The sequence below is a fragment of the Ursus americanus genome, chromosome 13 (assembly GCF_024610735.1).
Source record: "Ursus americanus isolate L20-20 chromosome 13, mUrsAme1.1.p, whole genome shotgun sequence".
Classification (NCBI taxonomy): Eukaryota; Metazoa; Chordata; class Mammalia; order Carnivora; family Ursidae; genus Ursus; species Ursus americanus.
Window position 1 is genome coordinate 8,633,415 of NC_142139.1, and position 20,104 is coordinate 8,653,518.

At 34.3% G+C, this 20,104-nt stretch overlaps 1 protein-coding gene across 13 annotated transcripts in view; it reads right to left on the bottom strand.

The window, feature by feature from the left end:
• The window catches only part of CAMK2D (calcium/calmodulin dependent protein kinase II delta), a 311,448-nt gene that overhangs the window by 36,296 nt on the left and 255,048 nt on the right, over positions 1 to 20,104 (bottom strand). For 2 of the 13 annotated variants that reach the window (XM_045799095.2, XM_045799098.2), the window contains exons 9-15: positions 16,107 to 16,201; positions 13,407 to 13,529; positions 12,501 to 12,584; positions 12,023 to 12,065; positions 8,528 to 8,565; positions 4,185 to 4,244; positions 2,181 to 2,222 (exon numbers count right to left, since the gene is read on the bottom strand). In XM_045799095.2, coding sequence (XP_045655051.1) covers positions 2,181 to 2,222; positions 4,185 to 4,244; positions 8,528 to 8,565; positions 12,023 to 12,065; positions 12,501 to 12,584; positions 13,407 to 13,529; positions 16,107 to 16,201 — 485 coding nt within the window. Of the gene's footprint in view, positions 1 to 2,180; positions 2,223 to 4,184; positions 4,245 to 7,133; positions 7,167 to 8,527; positions 8,566 to 12,022; positions 12,066 to 12,500; positions 12,585 to 13,406; positions 13,530 to 16,106; positions 16,202 to 20,104 lie in introns of all 13 variants that reach the window. The other 11 variants (XM_045799097.2, XM_045799099.2, XM_087866407.1 and 8 more) reach the window with 10 other exon arrangements.

The following is a 20,104-nucleotide window of genomic DNA, read 5'->3' on the forward strand; positions in this document are numbered from 1 at the left end:
GTTCTTGGTATAAGACACTATATCAAGCACTGAATTCACAGCCTGTTTGTCTTATTCCTCTGTAGAGACAGAAAGCATTTCATTGCATTATTTGATGAAGAAGCTAGGGGGACTAAGCTGAATTATGCTGAAATTGCTTTTAGCAAGAATTTCCATGTTTGTGGGGCGCCTGGGTGGCGCAGTCGTTAAGCATCTGCCTTCCGCTCGGGGCGTGATCCAGGTGCTCTGGGATTGAGCCCCACATCAGGCTCCTCTGCTAGGAGCCTGCTTCTTCCTCTCTCACTCCCCCAGCTTGTGTTCTCTCTCTCGCTGGCTGTCTCTCTCTGTCAAATAAATAAATAAAATCTTAAAAAAAAAAAAAAGAATTTCCATGCTTGTGATCAGTGCAATGGAATTATATGAATAATTTACTTTCAAGGACAATTAGATTTTTTCATTCATTTCTTAATTAGAAACTGCCTTCTATCGATAAGAAACCTGCTCCCAGAATGGAAAGACAAAGCTATTTCTTTGTAAAACTACAAATGAAGCTGAAGATTAGTAAGCACACTTAAGAGGACACTGTAACTGCCAGTATTAAGATACAGTTTCTTAAAATGGTTTGATAAATTTTTCCACTAATAATGTGCTAACAAAATATTTTTTAGCAAAGAAATTTAGTAGTATTCATAAGAAAAACACAATTTTCTACTTGAAATGATTAAAGGCTAGAGCTGAAAGAAATTGGAAACAAACTTCCAATCCAGAGCTATGTGCTCAGTGATGAAAAACAGATTTTGGAAAATGATGCAAATACCAATGGTGTCCTTGTAGAGATTCAATAATAAAAAAAGCAATCAATTTATATAAATATCATATGTAATATTTAAGTCAAAGTGGCAGACTAATTAAATGTGTACCCAGAGTCTCTCCATACACACAAAACCAAAGCAGAGAATCTTCATGCGTTTCTTAACGTGACCTAGTGTTCAAATTTAAACTTAAGATGAAGGTAAACCCATGCACTGTAAAAGTAAACTAATTCATGTAAGCAAGAAATATCATGCAGCAACTCTTACAAATGATATAGCTAGAACTATCGAAGTATCCACTCCAGCTGTTATGCTTGGTCTTTCATTTGCTAACGATATTTTAAAAAGTTGTTCTCCTATATGATGCTCCTGAGTACTACAAGTCTTTTAGGGACTTAAAATATTTTAAGTGTCATGACCATAAAATACATCTCATATTAAAGAATACTTTTTTTTTTTTACTTTAATGATTTTAATATTGATCAACTGAATGTTAAACCAGAGGAAATGTGTTTTCTAAGACTTAAACATTGTTGATAAGAGTAAGGAGAAATTAGACCCATGACTATATTTGATATTTGGGAAAATGCGATGAAATATTTTTTCCTTCCCTTAGAGATATAATAATATATGAGAATTAGTAAACTGAAAACATGGAATATGTTCAGAAAATGTCTCCTTTCATCCTATAGACATGTATACAAGTATTATTATTTAGTTAACATGCTACATAAATAATCTACAACAGACAGAAAACATTACAGTCTTCTTTCAGCCCAAGTGGTTAAATATCTGTTACTGAAATGCATATAATTCAACAAAAACAAACATTTCATAAGAATTGAAATTTCCTGATTACCTTCAATTTCATGCCAAACAACAAAAACAACACCAACAACAGGGAATTAACAGAAAAAAACACTATGACAACAGAATAAATAAAACGCAAAAGCAACATTAAATTTAAACAAACACCTATAAACTCAAGTTGATTTTTTTTGAAGACAGTGAAATGATACAGCAAGAAATTCTAAAATTTCATGCAGAATATAACTAAAGTACAACGCACAGACAGGCATGGAGAAGAAGAAAAAAAAAAAAGGACCAGATGGAATTGTTTAAGATACACACTCATCTTGACATAAAGACTTTGCTTAACCCGACTTTCATTGACTAATGGTACCATTCATTTCTCTTTCAAGATGTCATTCATTTTTGTTTTGAAAGAAATATGTGTACAATACTAGGCCCCCCCCAAAAAAAAAAGTGTGGTAAAAAAGGGTAAGAATTTTCTTTCCCATGTTCAGATAATGAATTAATTTTGCTTTGGATATTTGATGAAATGTGTGATCTTGTTAAAGCAAGATGATGTTGATTCTTTCTGAATACCTTGTTTCCATCAGGGTTGTGGATTACAGTAGTTTGGGGCTCCTGAGTGAGAACAAAATAGAGAAAGAAACAGTTCGCATCGGTAAGTACATTCTTACTAGTGTGAGGGACAGAGCAGAGTGAGCCAGCTGACAAAACTAAATAGTGACAAGAGCTTAAGCAATGTTAACTACTGTCAGAGGTAGCAGCTGATAAGATCACTGATGGAAGATCTCCCTGATGAGCCCATGAGACAGGATACCTCAGTACCCAGCAGCAGCATGCAAGAGACCTTATTCGTGATCAGTAAACAGACGAGGCTTTGAAGTATAGAGACCTAAAGAGGCACTCACTGTTTCACAAAGTTCTGTAACAGAACTTTCCTTTCTTCTTTAGTGAGTAGGCTGTTAACATTTGTCCTATAGAAAATGGACCAAGGACACTAGAAATTAGAACTCTTTAAAATGATCTTGAATCCTTTGTGAGGATTTTTTTTCAGGTGTATCTTCGAGAATCGATTATGGTGTCATCATTATAGTTAGTAGTGTATAGTTAATACCCAGATAAATGCTCTTTGAAAATCTAGAACACTGTGCCTTGCTTAAAAAAAAGGCTATCCTAAAGAATGTATTTCAAAATTCCATAAGCAATTCTATGGAATATTGAAAAGGTTCTTTAAAGGATTCTAGAACTAATCATATAATCACTATATTTGAGATATATTGCTACTAATGCCATGTTAATTCATACCTAAAAATAAATTTCAGCTTTATGGACTACATATACAGATTTGCTTGTAAAGGCATGCTTTTCCAAGAAGAAAATATTATTCCTTTCTGTTTTGTACCAGAGAACTGGAGAAATATTCAATGACCGAGGTTAAAAAAGATTCGGTGTCCATATATTACTGGCATGCTTGGCACTTTCATTGCATGATGTCTTGGTAACTGAGAGTTACTGCAGCCCAGTGAAAATTTCCTCCCACTATAAGCACCCTATGTCCTCTAGGATCTCCTCTTGACCACAGTATATGCTGTACCACAGAACACATTTACTGCTTCCCTTCTGCCTTTCCCTGGCTAGAGGTGTGATTGACATTGTTTTTTATACTCATAGATAACTTGCTATCTTGATATATCCTTTTTCCTTTAAATGTTTTTAAACTGAACCTTCTGGTTTAACCCCTTAGTATTTTTTATTCATTTAAAATAATAGTACCGAGGACAGTAAAAAATCAGAAATATTTTAGAAAACCTATACCAAAATATGTAATAGTTTGGGCAAACCATTATGGAACTCAGAGTACTGAATGCCAGTAGTCAAATCTTGACTTTTAACATAACATTATCTCAAAGTATTAAAATGATTTAGTTGTAAATAGTGTGAATTTGATTAAAATGGGCAAAACTGGTCTCCACTAGTAATTCAAAGCTCTATGCTATACATTTCATTCTTTGGATTAAAGTGAAACAGTGATCATTTAAAACACAATAAACAAAAAAGCTCAAAATTACCCAATGCCTCTTTATCTCAGAAAGTGAGGTCTTACAAAGCCCTGCTGTCTTTTAATAAGAGGGAAACCAGAACTCTGAATAAGGTCGACATTTATGTTGTCTAGCAATAATCCCCTTAGCTCTCCTTGATGTCAATATTTACATCATGAAAGGAGGAAACCATTGTTTGCAAAATCTAGAGCTACCATCAGAGGAAGAGCTAAGAGCAACCAAAGCGCATTCTACTGTATTTCTAAAGCAGCATGCAACAATTTCAACTACAGAGACCACGGCTATCAGAATAATGTTCAACAATGAAATGAGACCATCTCATGTTAGAAACACACTGCTTGGCAACTACCTTAACAAAAAGAAAAAAAAAATGAACTTTTCTCATATCTTCGAAAGCAAAACAAAACCCAAAAAAATAAAATACTTATATAATATATGTATCTATATAGTGAAAGCAAATGAGAGAAACAACAAAAAACAATAAAGAACTTAAGAAGGGTTACAAAGAGTCCAGGTATACCAGCGCCGGGGTGGGAATATTTTCTTTGGGGCTGGTTACCACGTTGGCTTTGTTGTTTATCTGTAGGTATGCAGAAAATAGAAACAGAGATGCCTTAAACCCCTTGGTAGCCAATGTCTCTATATTGCAGCATGTCTATGTGGAGATATAGACATGAAAATAAAGAGCCACTGAGGATGAACGTGAAAGACACTGTGATGTCTGACAGGAATGATAGTCAATTCTAGTCTCCGATGGTCGCATACAGGCTAGGACAGTGTCTTGTGGCTGTGCCACATTAGCCAACAAAGAACTGCTTCAGTGGAGCTCAAATCAAGTTTCAGAGTATGAAATAAATATAAACATTTTCATACTCTTCATGTTGGATTCTGTTCCCAATTGTTCTCTGTTACGAATACATTCCTTTTTTTTTTGTTTTGTTTTTCATATTATTCTTGATCCTGAAGTCACACATAGACCGTCTTTCTCTGGGAAGCCATCGTCACTTTGTTTAGTAGGTATCCAATTCAAAACTTAGATCTTCTGATGAAATGCAGGCTTTATAATATATTTTTTAAATGATAAGTCTGGGCCTCCTTTAAAAAACACATCTTCAATTATGAATGGGCAAACTGAATTCTTCACTATATTCTGAATCTAAAAAGACTTTTTTCAGAATTGTTTGAGAGGAGAACACTGTGTTTTCTGTCAAAGTGTTACTACTTTGCTTTCTTTCAAAATGCTACTGTTGAAGATTGTTTGGTAATATCATTCCTTTGCTTTCACATATTGGGGTTGACCTTAAAGAAAGATCATATCACAATGGAAGGCACATTGTGAAAGCAACTCAGAGGATCAATCAGTATTACAATGGGTCCACAGAGAAAACTCTTTGTAGACAAGTGTCAACTTGAAATCACAATTGAGTTTGAGCACTAAAGAATCAAAAACTAAACAGTAATAACCAACATTCACTTAAACTCATATATGATAACTTACATTATGGTTACCAAACACAACTATAAATTAACATTCATTCTCTTATACTGAATTATCTGGGTATTTTCTTTACATGTTATTATCTAAAGGAACACATCCCATAATTTTAGCATAAATGTTCTTAAGGGTCTCAAAGACAAAAATATACTGCATAAAATAGATGAATACCAGATGAGTTTATAAGCAATTACACCAATTTAATTGGACTTTCTGGGAGTTTCTTTCTTTTGTATTTTATACCTGAAGCTCACGCTGAAACCAGTACTGGGAAGAACACAGAAGGTTAAAGAAATTAATTTAGTTATGTAACATTTTGCTTTCCTATTCATTCACATTTGTGTGTTTGTTTGGTATTAGTATTATTTAAATAAGCTGTAACACTGCTCTGTGACATGCAGGAAGAGAGAAAACTTCTGGTGCCCTTTAATGAAAAACTCTTTAAATGTTAAACCATCAATCTCTATTTTGCAGATGGTCTAAAAGTTTTCTTTAAATAAAAGTGCACAGAACTTAATATCAAATTTGTGCAACAGCCAGAAAGAGATAAGAGATAATGGAATCTATTAAAAAGGGATCAAAATTTAGTACTTATATTAGTATGAAATACATGATGGAAGAGGAAGGATGCAGACACAAACAATTTCCTATCAGGAAGGGTGCGTGGCAAAACTCAGCTGACTTCTTATCAAATGATCAGAGGTACTTACAATTAAAGCACCTGCACATATGTTTAATATGTTATACTCCGTTTATATCAGCAGATACAAGAGTAAAAAAGGAATATACGGAGATACTTCTTTTTTTTTGAGATGTTTTTATTTCTGTTTTGAGAGAAGAGACTTGATTGTTTTCTAGAATAGTTGTGAAGAACTGATTTCTTTCAGTGAAAATGTCACGCATGCACACCTATGCACACGTACATCTCTGCACAAATGTGCACACACACATACAACACACACCCTTACACATGTTCACACATAGGTACGCAGCGTACACACAGCGCCACGTCTTCCAGTTGAGGGCCATTCTGCCCAGCTGAGCCATCCTTTATTGTCAGGCACGGCAAATGGGAGTTAGACGAATATGAGCCTCAACCACCACTTTTAGTTGTGTTTAAATGTCCAGTTACAGACTTTGTAAGTTAACGTAAAGAGAAGCTTAATGATCTTTTATTACTATGGGAAGTCTTTTGAAGGTACTTGTAATATTAATTAGTTAATAAATAATAGGAGAATTTCTAAATAAAAGACTAGGAGGACTTTTTTATTAAAGAGTCAGATATTAAGTAGGAGTTAAACTATAAGCTGGCTTTTAAATATACAAGAACTCTGGCACTTTTGTTTATGAAATGTGGTTATTCTATGTTATGGAAGCTATTTTTCTTTAACAAAACTAAATCAAACCAGATATTTAAGTAATTCACTGAATTATTGTTATGAGGCATGGGCAAGATATTTTTTATTTTTCAGGTGTTCAGTTTATTCAGTTTTGAGGTTAATAAATGTTTTCTCTATAAGGTGCTTAACTAGGATGGGTCCATTGTAAGCTCACTTTCACACTATTTATAAGCTTCATGGTAGATGCATTATAGTGTATCTGAACTAAAAATAACTCCTATTTTAGTAATCATGATCATGACTTAAAAATAATCCTAGTATATTCCTTCACTTATCATTAAACAGACATTAACTATGTCATGATCTCTTCAGTTTCAAGAGAAAACTGGACTCTGGTCTTATAAAAGATCCTTTAATAGCATACGGATAAAGATATGAACTTTTTACGTATTGTAAAAATCCAATTTCAAAGATAAACAGTATTATGTGAATGTGTGTGCGTTTTGATAGTTAACTGACACTGACGTGTAATGGTCCTACAGTTTCTTCACTTACACTAAGGTAAACAAGACTGTTTTTATTCCTAAGTGTGAATTTTCCCAGGAGGAGAAATCTGGCAGATAGAGATCCTCACCATCATCTGAACACTCGAACTGGACTTCCTTTTCTGAATTGACCAGTCAAAGAGAAAGGAAAAGAAAAAAATATGACCGGTTGAATTTTTAAGTATCAAAGCATGGAGCACAGAATAAATTTCTATTTAAAGAGGAGCTATAAGTTGTCTAGAAGAAAAAAAGTTCTGGAAATGTTTCTTTCTATATAAGGATAGTAGTAAAAATAAATATCTCCGTAGGAATTGTGACCTCTGGATCACTGAAAGGTACAGAAAAACACAGAATGAAACATTTAGAAAATTTAAAATATCACATTTCCACAATGTAACATTGGGAAAAAGTCAACATCAGCTGTAATTAATGAAATTGAAACTAAATAAGCTAAGCAGAAGGGAGAGAACATCACAGGTTGAGAAAAGCAATTGGTAAAAGGCAAATGCCATCCTAATGGGAATCACAAGTGCATGGTAACCACAGGTCTGGAAATTCCCAAATCACTCATAAACAGGAGGTAAAGAAATGACTGGGCACGAACATAAGAAGTGACAAATGATTTTCTATGTTGTATTTTCAAAATGAACTGACAACCTGACTTTGGTCAAGTTCAAATGTTAGAATATTAACTAATTCCCAAGAATGTTGAAGTGTTCATGAGGAATGTATGCATCTGCCATTGGAAGAGAAAGAAAAGGATTAAAGAAACAAAATACTTAGGTAATACTCCGGAAAGATAACAAATAAAATACAAATATAAGGTTACATTCAAGCAAAGATAAATTCCCATGAAAAAAATAGATTCAATAGAAAATAAGTTGTATTACTTTGTTTGGAAATCCAAGAAAGCCAAAATATCCCGTTGTTATCTTTCTTGGAAAATTTTTCTATACTTTTTCAGAATATTCACCTTGAGTATGTCTCAATGCCTTATGATAGAAGCACAGGAACAATTAAGACCTTTATAAAAACTGCCCAAGCAGAGAAATTTAATCATTTGACATTCAATTTCCCAGACCCTATGACTTGATTTTTTTCAGGTTACACATTTCAGCAGCCTTCAAGAACATAGCATAACTAGTCGCAAAGTATTTGGTTTTCATTAATCTTCAGGTCACTATGCTAGTTTGGGACTGTGGTAAAGCAGAGATGATTTAGACTTTCAGTTTCTACAATGACTCCATATTAAAGTATTATTTTGTCAGATTAGTTAATATATAATAAAATAGAAAAATACAATTTTTCTTGCCATACATATTAGTCATCTTTACGTATTAAATTATTTTATACTTCAACCTGTATCCTTTATAGGAACTATAAGAAATACAAACTGTGAAAACTCACAAATTATATTTAACATTTAAAAATGATCCAGCATCTGAAAGTCAGAACTGACTTTAAGAGCACCTGTTTAACTTACCTTTACTCCATCTGGTTTCTTCAACAAACTCTTGGCTGCTGCAAAATGAGAGTAAAATCATTTCAGTGAGTTATCCACAGAAACCCACGCCAGGCAACAAATCAGGTTATTGTCTCCTTCTATCACCTTTACTGACTTATGGCCAACATATGCCAGATTATCAAGATCACACTAATAAGCGCGAGCTTACAGGACATTGAAATACAGTATCGCTTTTCTTGGTTTTGCCACATCAAATTTAGAACTAAATTCTTATTTAGTTCATTGCATATAATTGAACACTTTGCCAGTTATGTTATTGGACTTTATTTCACTGTTGATTGCGAAAAGGATACTGGAACTTTAACTGGACTATGCTTTTGTAATCCAGAAAGTTGATTTCAGTTTTCAGACATCAGCTTACAGATTGTATTACATGTTCATTCATACTACAAGTATGGTGACCATGTCAGTTCTGCCACTTAAGCCCCTCTTTCTAAAGGTTTGAAATTTATTTGTGAAAATTTGCTCTGGCTAAATAACATCCTTTAAAAAAAAAATATATATATATATATATATACACATATATTTGAAATCAGAGCTTTCGTTTTTACAAAAAATAGTATTAACTGTATTTAAAATGAAAGGGTGCATTATTGGCCAAGAGCAAATGTTTTAAACACTTAGCATAGGGCCTTTAAGAAAGGCATTACATACGTATTCTTTTATACTTCAAAATCAGAATACAAAGCTTTCATAAACAAAAGCCTTTTACATCAAAAAATTAAAAATCATAAAATTTGAGGTAAGATATAAAACAAAACAAAATCTTCAACTAAATCAAAGAACCGCTGAAGTATACGGTCTCATATGAAACTAATTTCTCCAAGGACAGCTTTTAGCATTCTTTCTGTTACTGAGCTTCTTGAATATATTAGAAGGTGAAGTCATTCTTTCAAAAAATATACTTATGAATGGGTACATTCATACACAGTGAACAGATTATATAACTGCTAATGACAATTAGTACAGCAAGTGTAGAACACTTATGAATATGCAGGACAAAGTAGACATTTATGTTTCCATTTGATGTTTTATATACATATAATATATATATATAAATTATGTATATATATACATATATATATATAATTACTTAAGTATATCAGAATAGACTTTGGCATCTGAAATGGAAATACCTAGCTATAATACAACTGCATGAACATGTAATTTCCTGACATCCATTTGATTTGGGATATTATTTTGATATCACTTTGGTATAATTTTAAATTTATTTAAGATACAAAAATGTTAATTTTATTTAGTTCTTAGCAACAAAGCTATTAATTTATTATTAATTGACATTGTAAGAATAGTTGCCTTAACTATAATACTATTTGCCTAGAGTCAAATATTAAGTAAGATATTAGTGTTAAAAAGCAATATTAAGTAAATCCTGTGGCAGTTAATAGGTTAGAAAGCAAACTCAGAATAGTTGAAATTGCAAGAGCAAGCAAAGAGAAGACAATGATTCAGGGTAAGCAGGAATTTGGCCTGGGAGATGCAGAAATGTCCCTTTTGGTTACTATTCACCTTACCTCACAAGAAATACATTCCACATAAAGGGAGAAAAGAAAAAAAAATAAAAACAACTTTATAACCATATACTTATGGACAAATTACTTTAAAGAGCATGTTTGCTAATGAAACAGAATGAATAAAATACTCAAAACTAAAATGCAATATCAAGTACAAGATGTTGTAACTGGGTCCAATGTTATTCAGTTGGTTTTGAAGTGATGGATTAAAAAAAAAGTTTGCCTTTCATGCTAAGACATCAGAAAAAATATAAAATTCACACATTAGTCATGAGTTTTTAGTTTACACAATGATGAAAAGGAAAATGTGATGTACACAAAAAGCTTCTATACATGAGTGTTAAATATTTAAAAAGGCCCAATCTATGCCTAAGAGTGTATTTAAGACTTTAACAAAATATACAGTCTTAATATTGGAGATGAAAATTTTCAAGTTAGTTTATCTTTAACAATATATATTAATCATCCTATCTTTTATTGATTCACTAATTTCTGGGCCACAGTGAAATATTTATTTGAATATAGTATATATTAGTTAATACTTAATGAGATGATACTGAACTCACCCATATAAATGTCAACTACATTAATCAACTATTCATAAAACAGGTAACTTGACAAAGTAACGATGTTTTATTACACCAAACAAAATGGACAAAATACATACATTTGACTAACATGGTCCCTCAATTTGTAGTATTACTCATTGTATTCTTATCTTTGTTGCTGCTTAACAGGTCAGCGGAAGCCTTTAGAAAGCCCCTTTTGGTTTCACATTATATAACTAAATATGATGGGGGACAAAAGCTGACCATTTAATATAGTCATAAACAGTAACTAAAAATTGGTTGAGAAGGTTGAAAAACATTTGATAAGGATGGATCATCACCTGATAGCACTTTAATACCCAGGAGTTACATATGTACAGGGAGAAATAACTGAAGAATACCTGGATAACTTGATGTTTCAGATCTCTCTTATGTAAATAGTAAGCAAAATAAAGTGGTAGTATTTTTGGCAAATCATTTGATAATCCTTCCAAGTCTCAACAGCCACTTTACCAAATGTAGCTTTCCTGCTGCTTCAGTTCCTCCCCATACCCAAGACTAATTAGCATTTACCAAAATTTGATTTTTGGAAACCTGGTCCTTTGTGATAATCTATTAAAGAAGGGAGTTCCAAAATTCAAGTAATTTCTGGACATAATATATATTTATGTCCATTTTGGAAAGTCACTCCTATAATAAAGAAATGGCTTAGCTTCTTTTATTTAAAAAATTATTTTTATCATGGAATCATTATGAGGAACATTTATTATCCTGTGACATTACTGTGAGGTAGGGTTCTCTGTAAATTCTTGAGATTAGATACCTTTGAAATATGCAACCATTTTTATAGTGTACCAAGATACAACTGTACTTTTGAAAGAACCTGGGCCTAAGAGAACTGGGTTCCTCAATAACGGTCTTCCTTTAAAAATCTTGCTTTTACTGGGATTCCCTATGAGAATGAGACAAACAAAAAAATCTTACTTCTATTTATTAGTTGGTGAAATATCAATGAGAATTAGTCATCCTAGGTTCAAAATGCTGAGCTTCAAGAAGAGGGAGAACATATCTGCACAACTTGTGTGTACCCCAGCAAGGATGACAGGTGGGTTTCAAAGGCTGCACAGCACTCACCAGTGGAAGCACTGCTTGAGTGCTCCCATGAAGAGTGCAGTCACACGCCTAATGTCTCTGCGAAGACAGTACCCAGGCCGATTCCTAATGATAGGCACTGTGTGGAAGGAATCCATGCCAGACATTTGCTATTCCTAAACAATAGCGTTTTTCTAATTACTAGGTTTTTCTTTAATTCCAAGATAACTCTTAAAGAGGAGAGAGCAGTGAATAAGGAGAATTCTTAACACATGTACCTGAAAAATTCCTTGTAGCCAGCATAGTTGTCAAGATGGCACCCTGTCAGAAAGATGAGTATATGAAATTAATGTTGCTTATGCAAATCTTTGACCTGACAAATAAACAGTCTTTGATAACAAGTCTTCTCCTAGTCTTACTTTCAGTCAGGGGATTTTTATTTGTCTGTTTTGTTTTTTTGTTTCCTGAGAGCAAAACATCCATCATGTTTTTTGTTTCACATAATGCTATCAAATTGCACAGTTCTTTTCCTCTGAAGGGAGGAACCACAGCACACACTGCCACAGAGATCCTAGCTCTTCACTGTAGACTTAATTCCAGTGTGGTATTCCATTTGCTGAAGACCCAGAAGGAGAATAGTAAGACTACTGAGGTCTGCACATTTAAAAGCCTTTGCTGAAAAGTTGTTTTCTCATATAGAATCTCATTTCTCACTCTGTCAAGTCTACCTCCCCACAAAAATGTAAAATTTCTTACCTTTAGTTTTCTTCTAGCATTAAATTTCTTCAAGCAGTCTACGGTCTCCTGTCTGTGCATCATGGAAGCAACAGTAGAACGTTGCTGGAAGAATAAGAAAAGAAACTTGACTTAGGATATTTAAAACATACTAAGCATTACAGTATCTCAACTTCATCAAAGCTGCATTAATGGTGCCTGAACCCATCTGATGAACTTGTGAGTATTCACTTGCAAAAGTTCCCTAATAACGGATGACTAGTTTTGCCAAGACTATTTGTAATGAAGGTGCAACATTTATCTATAGAAAGTATAGAAATGAATATCAATAATTCCCCAAATCACCTTTATTTCAATGTCTCTAATTATACATCTATTGGACTGTCTTTTACTTAGCACCATATTTACCGCCCTAACATTCGACACTTAACCCTAGAATTGTACTGAAATCTCTACATTCCCCGCAAATTTCAGTTTTTCTTAGCACATCTAAAGTATATTCAGGCTACTATGGCCATTCTTTCTTGTTAGTGCACCTTTATTATAACCTTCTAAACCTTATTGTTTTTCCCCTAAAGCTGCCTAATGACAAATAATTGAACTTTGTCTAATATTCTCTACTGGGATATAGTTAATCTTAGTGTCATTTTCTTTACATCTGTTCATGAATATTATCAATAACTGGTAGGGGAAATACTCACTCCTTGTATGATGGTAGGCAATATTTATCAGTCTATGTAAATCAGATTTTGTTACCACAAACAGCAATTATCAGCATTACAAATTTATTTACTTAAATACCTTGAGTTAAAAATTCATTTTTAGTTTCATCTTTCTCTGCAAAAATTATTTTAATCCATAAAAAAAATTTAAAGAAGAATTTATTTTTAATTTTGTTCCTAAGGTCTTTAGAGAACTGTCACTTACACAGATCCATGGGTGTTTCAGTGCCTCTGAAGCTGTGATACGCTTGGCAGGGTTGATAGTAAGCATTTTATTAATTAGGTCTTTGGCTTCAGGAGTCACTGTGTCCCACTCTGGTGATGGAAACTTGAAAAATACAAATTCATAAAGAATTTAAAAAATAGATACACTGAAGTCAAACAGGGAAGAGCCAAGTAAACTAATCGTTTCCTTAAGTGGTGAATTTCTCCATAAATTTACTTTGTGTAGAAGTTAAATTGTATCGACAGATAAACTGATGTAGATGTATATATATCCCCCTCTCTTTTTATGTATATATTTACATACATTAAAGAAAAGTAACTAATAAGGGATGAACATACATTCTAATTTGCATTTTATACCTAGTAAATACATTTTAAAATTTAGAAAAATAAACTTAAGAATCTTCTAGTCCTCTCAAAGCATCCTTATTTTGGTTTGAAAATAAAATTTTATGCAATCTTTCCCATAATTATTTGCAAACATCAATAAAGCTGACAGGTTGTCACATGTATTGGTGTCATCATGCTATCACACCAAGATTCAAAAGGAGGTATTACAAAAAAACAATGAGGTATTACATGCTTGCACAACTCATGAGCAGTAACAGTAGAGGTAATAACACAGCTTCCATTATCTGTGCCAAAACTGACCTACTACTTCTGGCTGTTTGTAATACAGTACTGAGAAGAAATCTCAGACTACAAGAGCCTTAGCAGGACTTCATTTTAACACCTCAGAAAGGTTAATCTACTTAATTACAAACTTCATCAAAGCAAAGTTCTTAAAAGGAGCCAATATTCATAACTTCTCTTAGTAATCCATTTGTGCACTAATAACTATATAATAAAGCTATTTATTCTGTTTATTTAAAATTTTTGTTGTAATAACATATCCTCATTTTCATGTAATTTATTAGTAGAAATACTATCCTTAATAGGTTAAGAAAAATTTACATTAGTTTCTAAACAACAGACAGGTAATCAGGTCCTTTTCTCAATTCATGACTTTTTATAGACAATCTTGGAACAAACGCCACTGTCACTGTGTCATGGGCTTCAGTTCACTTTTAGTAGTTATAAAATGGGTACTTTGTGACCCACTGGCAAAATGAAATGAGAAAAATGATAGTGACTCTTTAATACTTTAAAATCTATCAGTTCAACAACGGTCATTTTAATTCCAAAAGTTATTTTGGGCAGCTATAAAAACCTGCTAATGATTAGGAGCTACTAAGAAATATTCAAAGCTGGGGCGCCTGGGTGGCACAGCGGTTAAGCATCTGCCTTCGGCTCAGAGCGTGATCCCGGCGTTATGGGACCGAGCCCCACATCAGGCTCTTCCGCTAGGAGCCTGCTTCTTCCTCTCCCACTGCCCCTGCTTGTGTTCCCCCTCTCGCTGGCTGTCTCTCTCTCTGTCAAATAAATAAATAAAATATTAAAAAAAAAAGAAATATTCAAGACTGCTCCTTCATGAGGTACAGATCTTCCGATAGCAAATTGGGAGCTGGTTCAGCCTGAATAAAGGTGGACATTTTTCTCATTTTTTAACTTTTAACAAAGTCACTCCACATTCATCAAACAGTGCATCTGCAGAGCTCTCTCTTCCCAAGGAGGGGTGCTGAGTTGTAGTCTGTAAAGATGATGAATGTGCTAGCTGTGGCCACGTAAATCATAATTTGGTCCAATTATTGGTCTGACTAGAATGGAATGCTTCAAAATTAAAAGAATATACATTTTAAATTCTTGTGATATACACATCCATATGTAGAACATTTTAACAGAAATGCCACACTGAGTTCATGAGACCTGATACAATATAATATAGACTTTTTAAAATCCTTTCGCTTCCACATTGAGCTTTTAACTTGGGCACAGAAGGTGGACCCAATATTGCCTACTTCTTAGTTTCCCCACTTAATAAATGGAAAGCATCTTCAGACATTGAACTCTAATTTCCAGAGGGCTGGCTATATGAAGTGTACCCAGAGGAGGTGGTAAATCCTATTTACAGACATATTTGTCAAGGGAGAGAAAATTATATCAATAAACACAAAGTGAAGCCATAAAGAGAAAATAGATGAGGCCTTACTTTTTAAATTTAGGACTTAATTCATAGCCATACTTTCAAATATTCTAATTGTAAATTAAATGTATTGGAATTGTGATTTTCAAACATTTTTAAATTATGAAACATATTCTTCAAATGAAAGCTTGCACAGAAGCCCATTACATAAACAGGACAAAAAAGTCAAGCTAACATAATGGAACAATGTTCTATTTGATACATGGATCACTGCAAAGTATTACTGATATATTATTTAAAATTATATGATAAACATTTGGGAATATAATTCAACTAAACAAGCAGTAATCATTTCTAAAGCAAAAATCTTTTAATTTTTCTATGTTTTAAAATGCACTAAGATCTCAAAATTTTTATAAGCAAGGTCCTGCATTAGAGACTTCCAACTGTATGTTTTTCAATCCTAGGAGACAGTGAACTAAAAGGAAATATCAACTGAATACATATCCTGCATTCCTTACTCCTTATCTCCCTTTCCCTAGAAGAGAGAAAAATAAGAGAAATTGTTGAAAATTATGGTTAAAATTGTAATGAAAAAAATTTGGTTCTTGGTCAAAACCCAAAACACACTCAGCTATATGAACATTTATTACATACATCATAAGCTCCAGCCTTGATCTGCTGATAGAGTCTGTGTTGATCTTCATCCCAGAAGGGTGGATATCCCACCAGGAGGATATAGAGAATGACACCTAGACAGAATGAGTACATTAACATAATGTTTAATCATTCAGCAACAGTAAGTTAAATGTGGCAGATCCACAATGACACTAAGCCACACCCATTCAAAGACAGGAAACTGGCTATTTGGAAAACTTCACAAAGACATTCTCTGATCTACTCTGAAGCATCCGGTGGAGGGTGAATGCTCCTGTTCTTATGCTCAAGACCTCTGATAATATGTGGCAGTTTGAAACATAAACCAAAGAATTCTATATGCACTCGGAAAGAATGTGTATTCAGCTGCTTTTGGGTGGGATATTACATATTTATCTGTTATGTCCCTCTGGTCTAATAGGTTGTTCAAAGACAGTGTTTCTTTATTAACTTTAGGACCAAAGAATTCTAAAGAAGCATAGCAGGTCAATACCTAAAGATGAAACTCACCTGTCACTTGGATGACATATTCTTTGGTGTCTCTGATTAAGACTTGTTTTGTGGCCTAACATATGATTTTTCCTAGGAAAGGTTACATGTGCACTCAAGAAACATGTGTATTCTGTTACCTTTGGATGGAATATTCTGTATACATCTGTTAAGTTCATCTGGTCTAACACGTTTAAGGTCAATATTTCCTTATTGATCTTCTGCCTTGATGATCTATCCATTGATGTAAATGGGGTATTAAAATCCCTACTCTTATTGTATTGCTATCTATTTCTTCCTTTAGGTCTGTTAGTATTTGTGTTATATATTTAGTGCTCCATATTGGTTACAAAAATATTTACAAATGTTATATCCTCTTGTTGGATTGACCTCTTTAGCATTTTGTAATGCTCATTTTTGTCTCTTATAACAGGCTTCATTTTAAAGCCTGTTTTGTCTGATCGAAGTATAGCTACTCCACCTTTCTTTAGGTCTCCATTTGCATGAAATATCTTTTCCCATCCCTTTAAGTTTATGTGTCCTTACATCTGAAGTGAGTCTCTTATAGGCAATGTAAATTTATTTTTGTTTTTAATCCATACAGCCACTCTATGTCTTTTGATTGGAGAATTTAGTCCATGTACATTTAAAGTAATTATTGATAGGTATGTACTTTTGTCATGTTGTTAAACGTTTTCTGACTGTTTTTGTAGTTCTCTCTGTTCGTTTCTTCTTCTCTTACTCTCTTCTTTTCTGATTTGCTGACTTTCTTTAGTGGTATACTTATATTCCTTTCTCTTTCTCTCTTCTGTATTTACTATAGGTTTTTGCCTTGTGGTTACCATGAGTCTTACATATAACAAGTTCTAATTATAACAGTCTACTTTAAGTTGATAACTTATGTTTGATCCTTCTAAAGCTTACATTTTTACTATTCCCCCTCCCATGTTTTGTTTTTGATGTCACATTTTACTTCTGTGTTCTTTAGCTAATTATCACAATCATAGAATTTTTACCACTTTTGTCTTTTAACCTGTATACCAGCTTTATAATTGATTAATCCACTACTTCTACTATGTATTTACCTTTCCAGTGAGATTTATTCTTCCATATGTTTTCTTGTTACCAATTAGCAACATTCCTTTTCAGCTTAAAGAAATCCCTTTAATGTTTCTTATAAGGCTGGTTTAGTCTGATGAACTCCTTTAGTTTTTGTCATATGGAAAACTCATGATCTCTCCTTCAATTTTGAATGACTTTGCTGGGTAGAATATTCTTAGCTGGAAGTTTTGTTTTTTTTTTTTTTTCCTTTCAGCACCTTGAATGTATCATGCCACTCACTCTGGCCTGCAAAGTTTCTGCTGATACACTTATTATGGGGGTTCCCTGATACAAAACTAGTTGTTTTTCTCTTATTGCTTTTAATATTTTCTCATCTTTAACTTTTGACATTTTAATTATATGTCTTGATGTGGGTCTCTTTGATTTCATCTTATTTGGAAATCTCTGGGCTTTCTGGATCTGAATGTCTGTTTCCTTCCCCACTTCCTTCCTTAACTTCCTTAAGGAAGTTTCTAGCCATTATTTCTTCAAACAAGTTTTCTGCCTCTTTCTCTCCTCCTTGTGGGCTCCTTATAATGTGAATGTTGGTCTGCTTGATGCTGTCTCATAAGCCCCTTAAGTTATCTTCATTTTTTTTCTTTTTCTTTCCTTTTTTTTTTTTTTTTTGTTGCTATGATTGGGTAAGTTTTACCAACAGCTTGGATTTATGTTAACTGATCCTTCCCTCTACTTCATGTAATCTGTTTTTGAACCTCTCTAGTATGTTTCTCAGTTATTGTATTCCTTGGCTCTGTGACATCCATTTGGTACTTTCTTTTATTTCCCATCTCTTTGTTGAAGTTCTTACTGTGTTCATCCATTCTTTTTCCATGTCCGATGAACATCTTTATTAGCATTACTTTGAGCACTTTATTAGGTAAATTACTTATCTGCATTTTATTATTTTTTTTGTAAGGTTTTATCTTATTCTTCCATTTGGAACATATTCCTCTTTTTTTTTTTTCATTTTACTTAACTCTGTGTTGATCTATAGAGTAGATAAAACAACCGCCTCTCCTTGTGTAGAAGATGAACCCTGTCTTTCAACTCTGCTCAACCTCTGTCATCTCTCAAACCTTTGTTCTCATCCAAAAAGCCTACTATATATTTTTTAGCTCTCAGTAGGTGAGGATGTCAGTGACTGAAAGGGGAGGTGCTCAGTACCTAGATTCAGGCTATTTGGAAGCCAGATCCTCAGGTAGCAGCTTTTAAAATTATGCAAATATGTACAGTCCTGTGAGACCACAAGCATAAGCCCCACTGACCAAGCAATTTGGTGGCTCTCTGGGTGACAGTCACAAAAATTGGGGCTCAAGATGAATGTATAATCTCTTTTCCGAAAGATACTGGCAAGTCAGAACAAGACAGGAGAGTGCCAAGATGGTGCCTACAACCTACGTACCTTGAGAATAGCTCTTAATCTACTAAATGTGTACCAACCTTGAAGCCTGCTCCTCAGGTCAAAGTTCTAGGACAAGCCAAGAGGTCCCCTTCAAAGAAAGACTGGAAGGAGGTATGCCTTAATCTGCTGTCTGTGCAGTGTCCTGGGGTGGCAGCCTGCCAAGAATTTTGTCTCCAATTGCCAGTCCTATGGGATCCAGGAATGCAAGTCCCCCTGACCAGCCAGTCAATCAAGGGGCATACGCTGGGGGTCAGATGCAAAAACAGGTCAGCAGATGTAAAAACCAGGACACCAGCTACGTGAAAAGCTTCCCTCCAGGAGACAATGGCGTTCTGGAGTGTGGCAGAGGAAGAGCACGAAGAGAGTGGTGTTCTCTGAGGTCTCTGGAAAGGATTATAGTCATTCCTGTGTGTTTAATTAGAAACCTGTCCCTCAGGCAGCAGCCTTGGTTTTTAGCTAATAGGCCCCCTTCACAGAAAGACCACGCTCCTAGGTCTGTTGCCTCTTGCTGTGCAGTGGGGCGGTGGCTATTTAACTATTTCTCCATCAGTTACAGTCCCACAAGCAGAAGCCCCACTGACCAACAGAGCTGGCAAGTGGTGGTGTCACCTGGCAGCAGGAACTAAAATCAAGGTGCCAGACATTGGTATGAGCTCCTCCCTGGATGATGCTGACAATTACAGTCTCATGAGATGAGTAACACAAGCCCTTCTGGCCTCCAGAGCCAGCCCATCAGGAGGCATCCCCTGGGCAGCAGCAACAAAGATCAGGGCACCAGACACAAATAAAATCTTCCTTCCTGGCGCTCTGTAGAGCAATGGACACAGAACTTGCCGGTCTCCACCCAGAGAATGCTCCAGTAGGCTCCTAGATACATGTGTTAAATTAGATGCCTGCCTCACAGGCTGACACTGTAATATAAGCAGGTCAACCTCCTTCACTTTATGTCTGGATGCAATCAGGCTGCCTCTGAGCTGAGCCCTAGGGCAGGTATGTCCAAGCATTC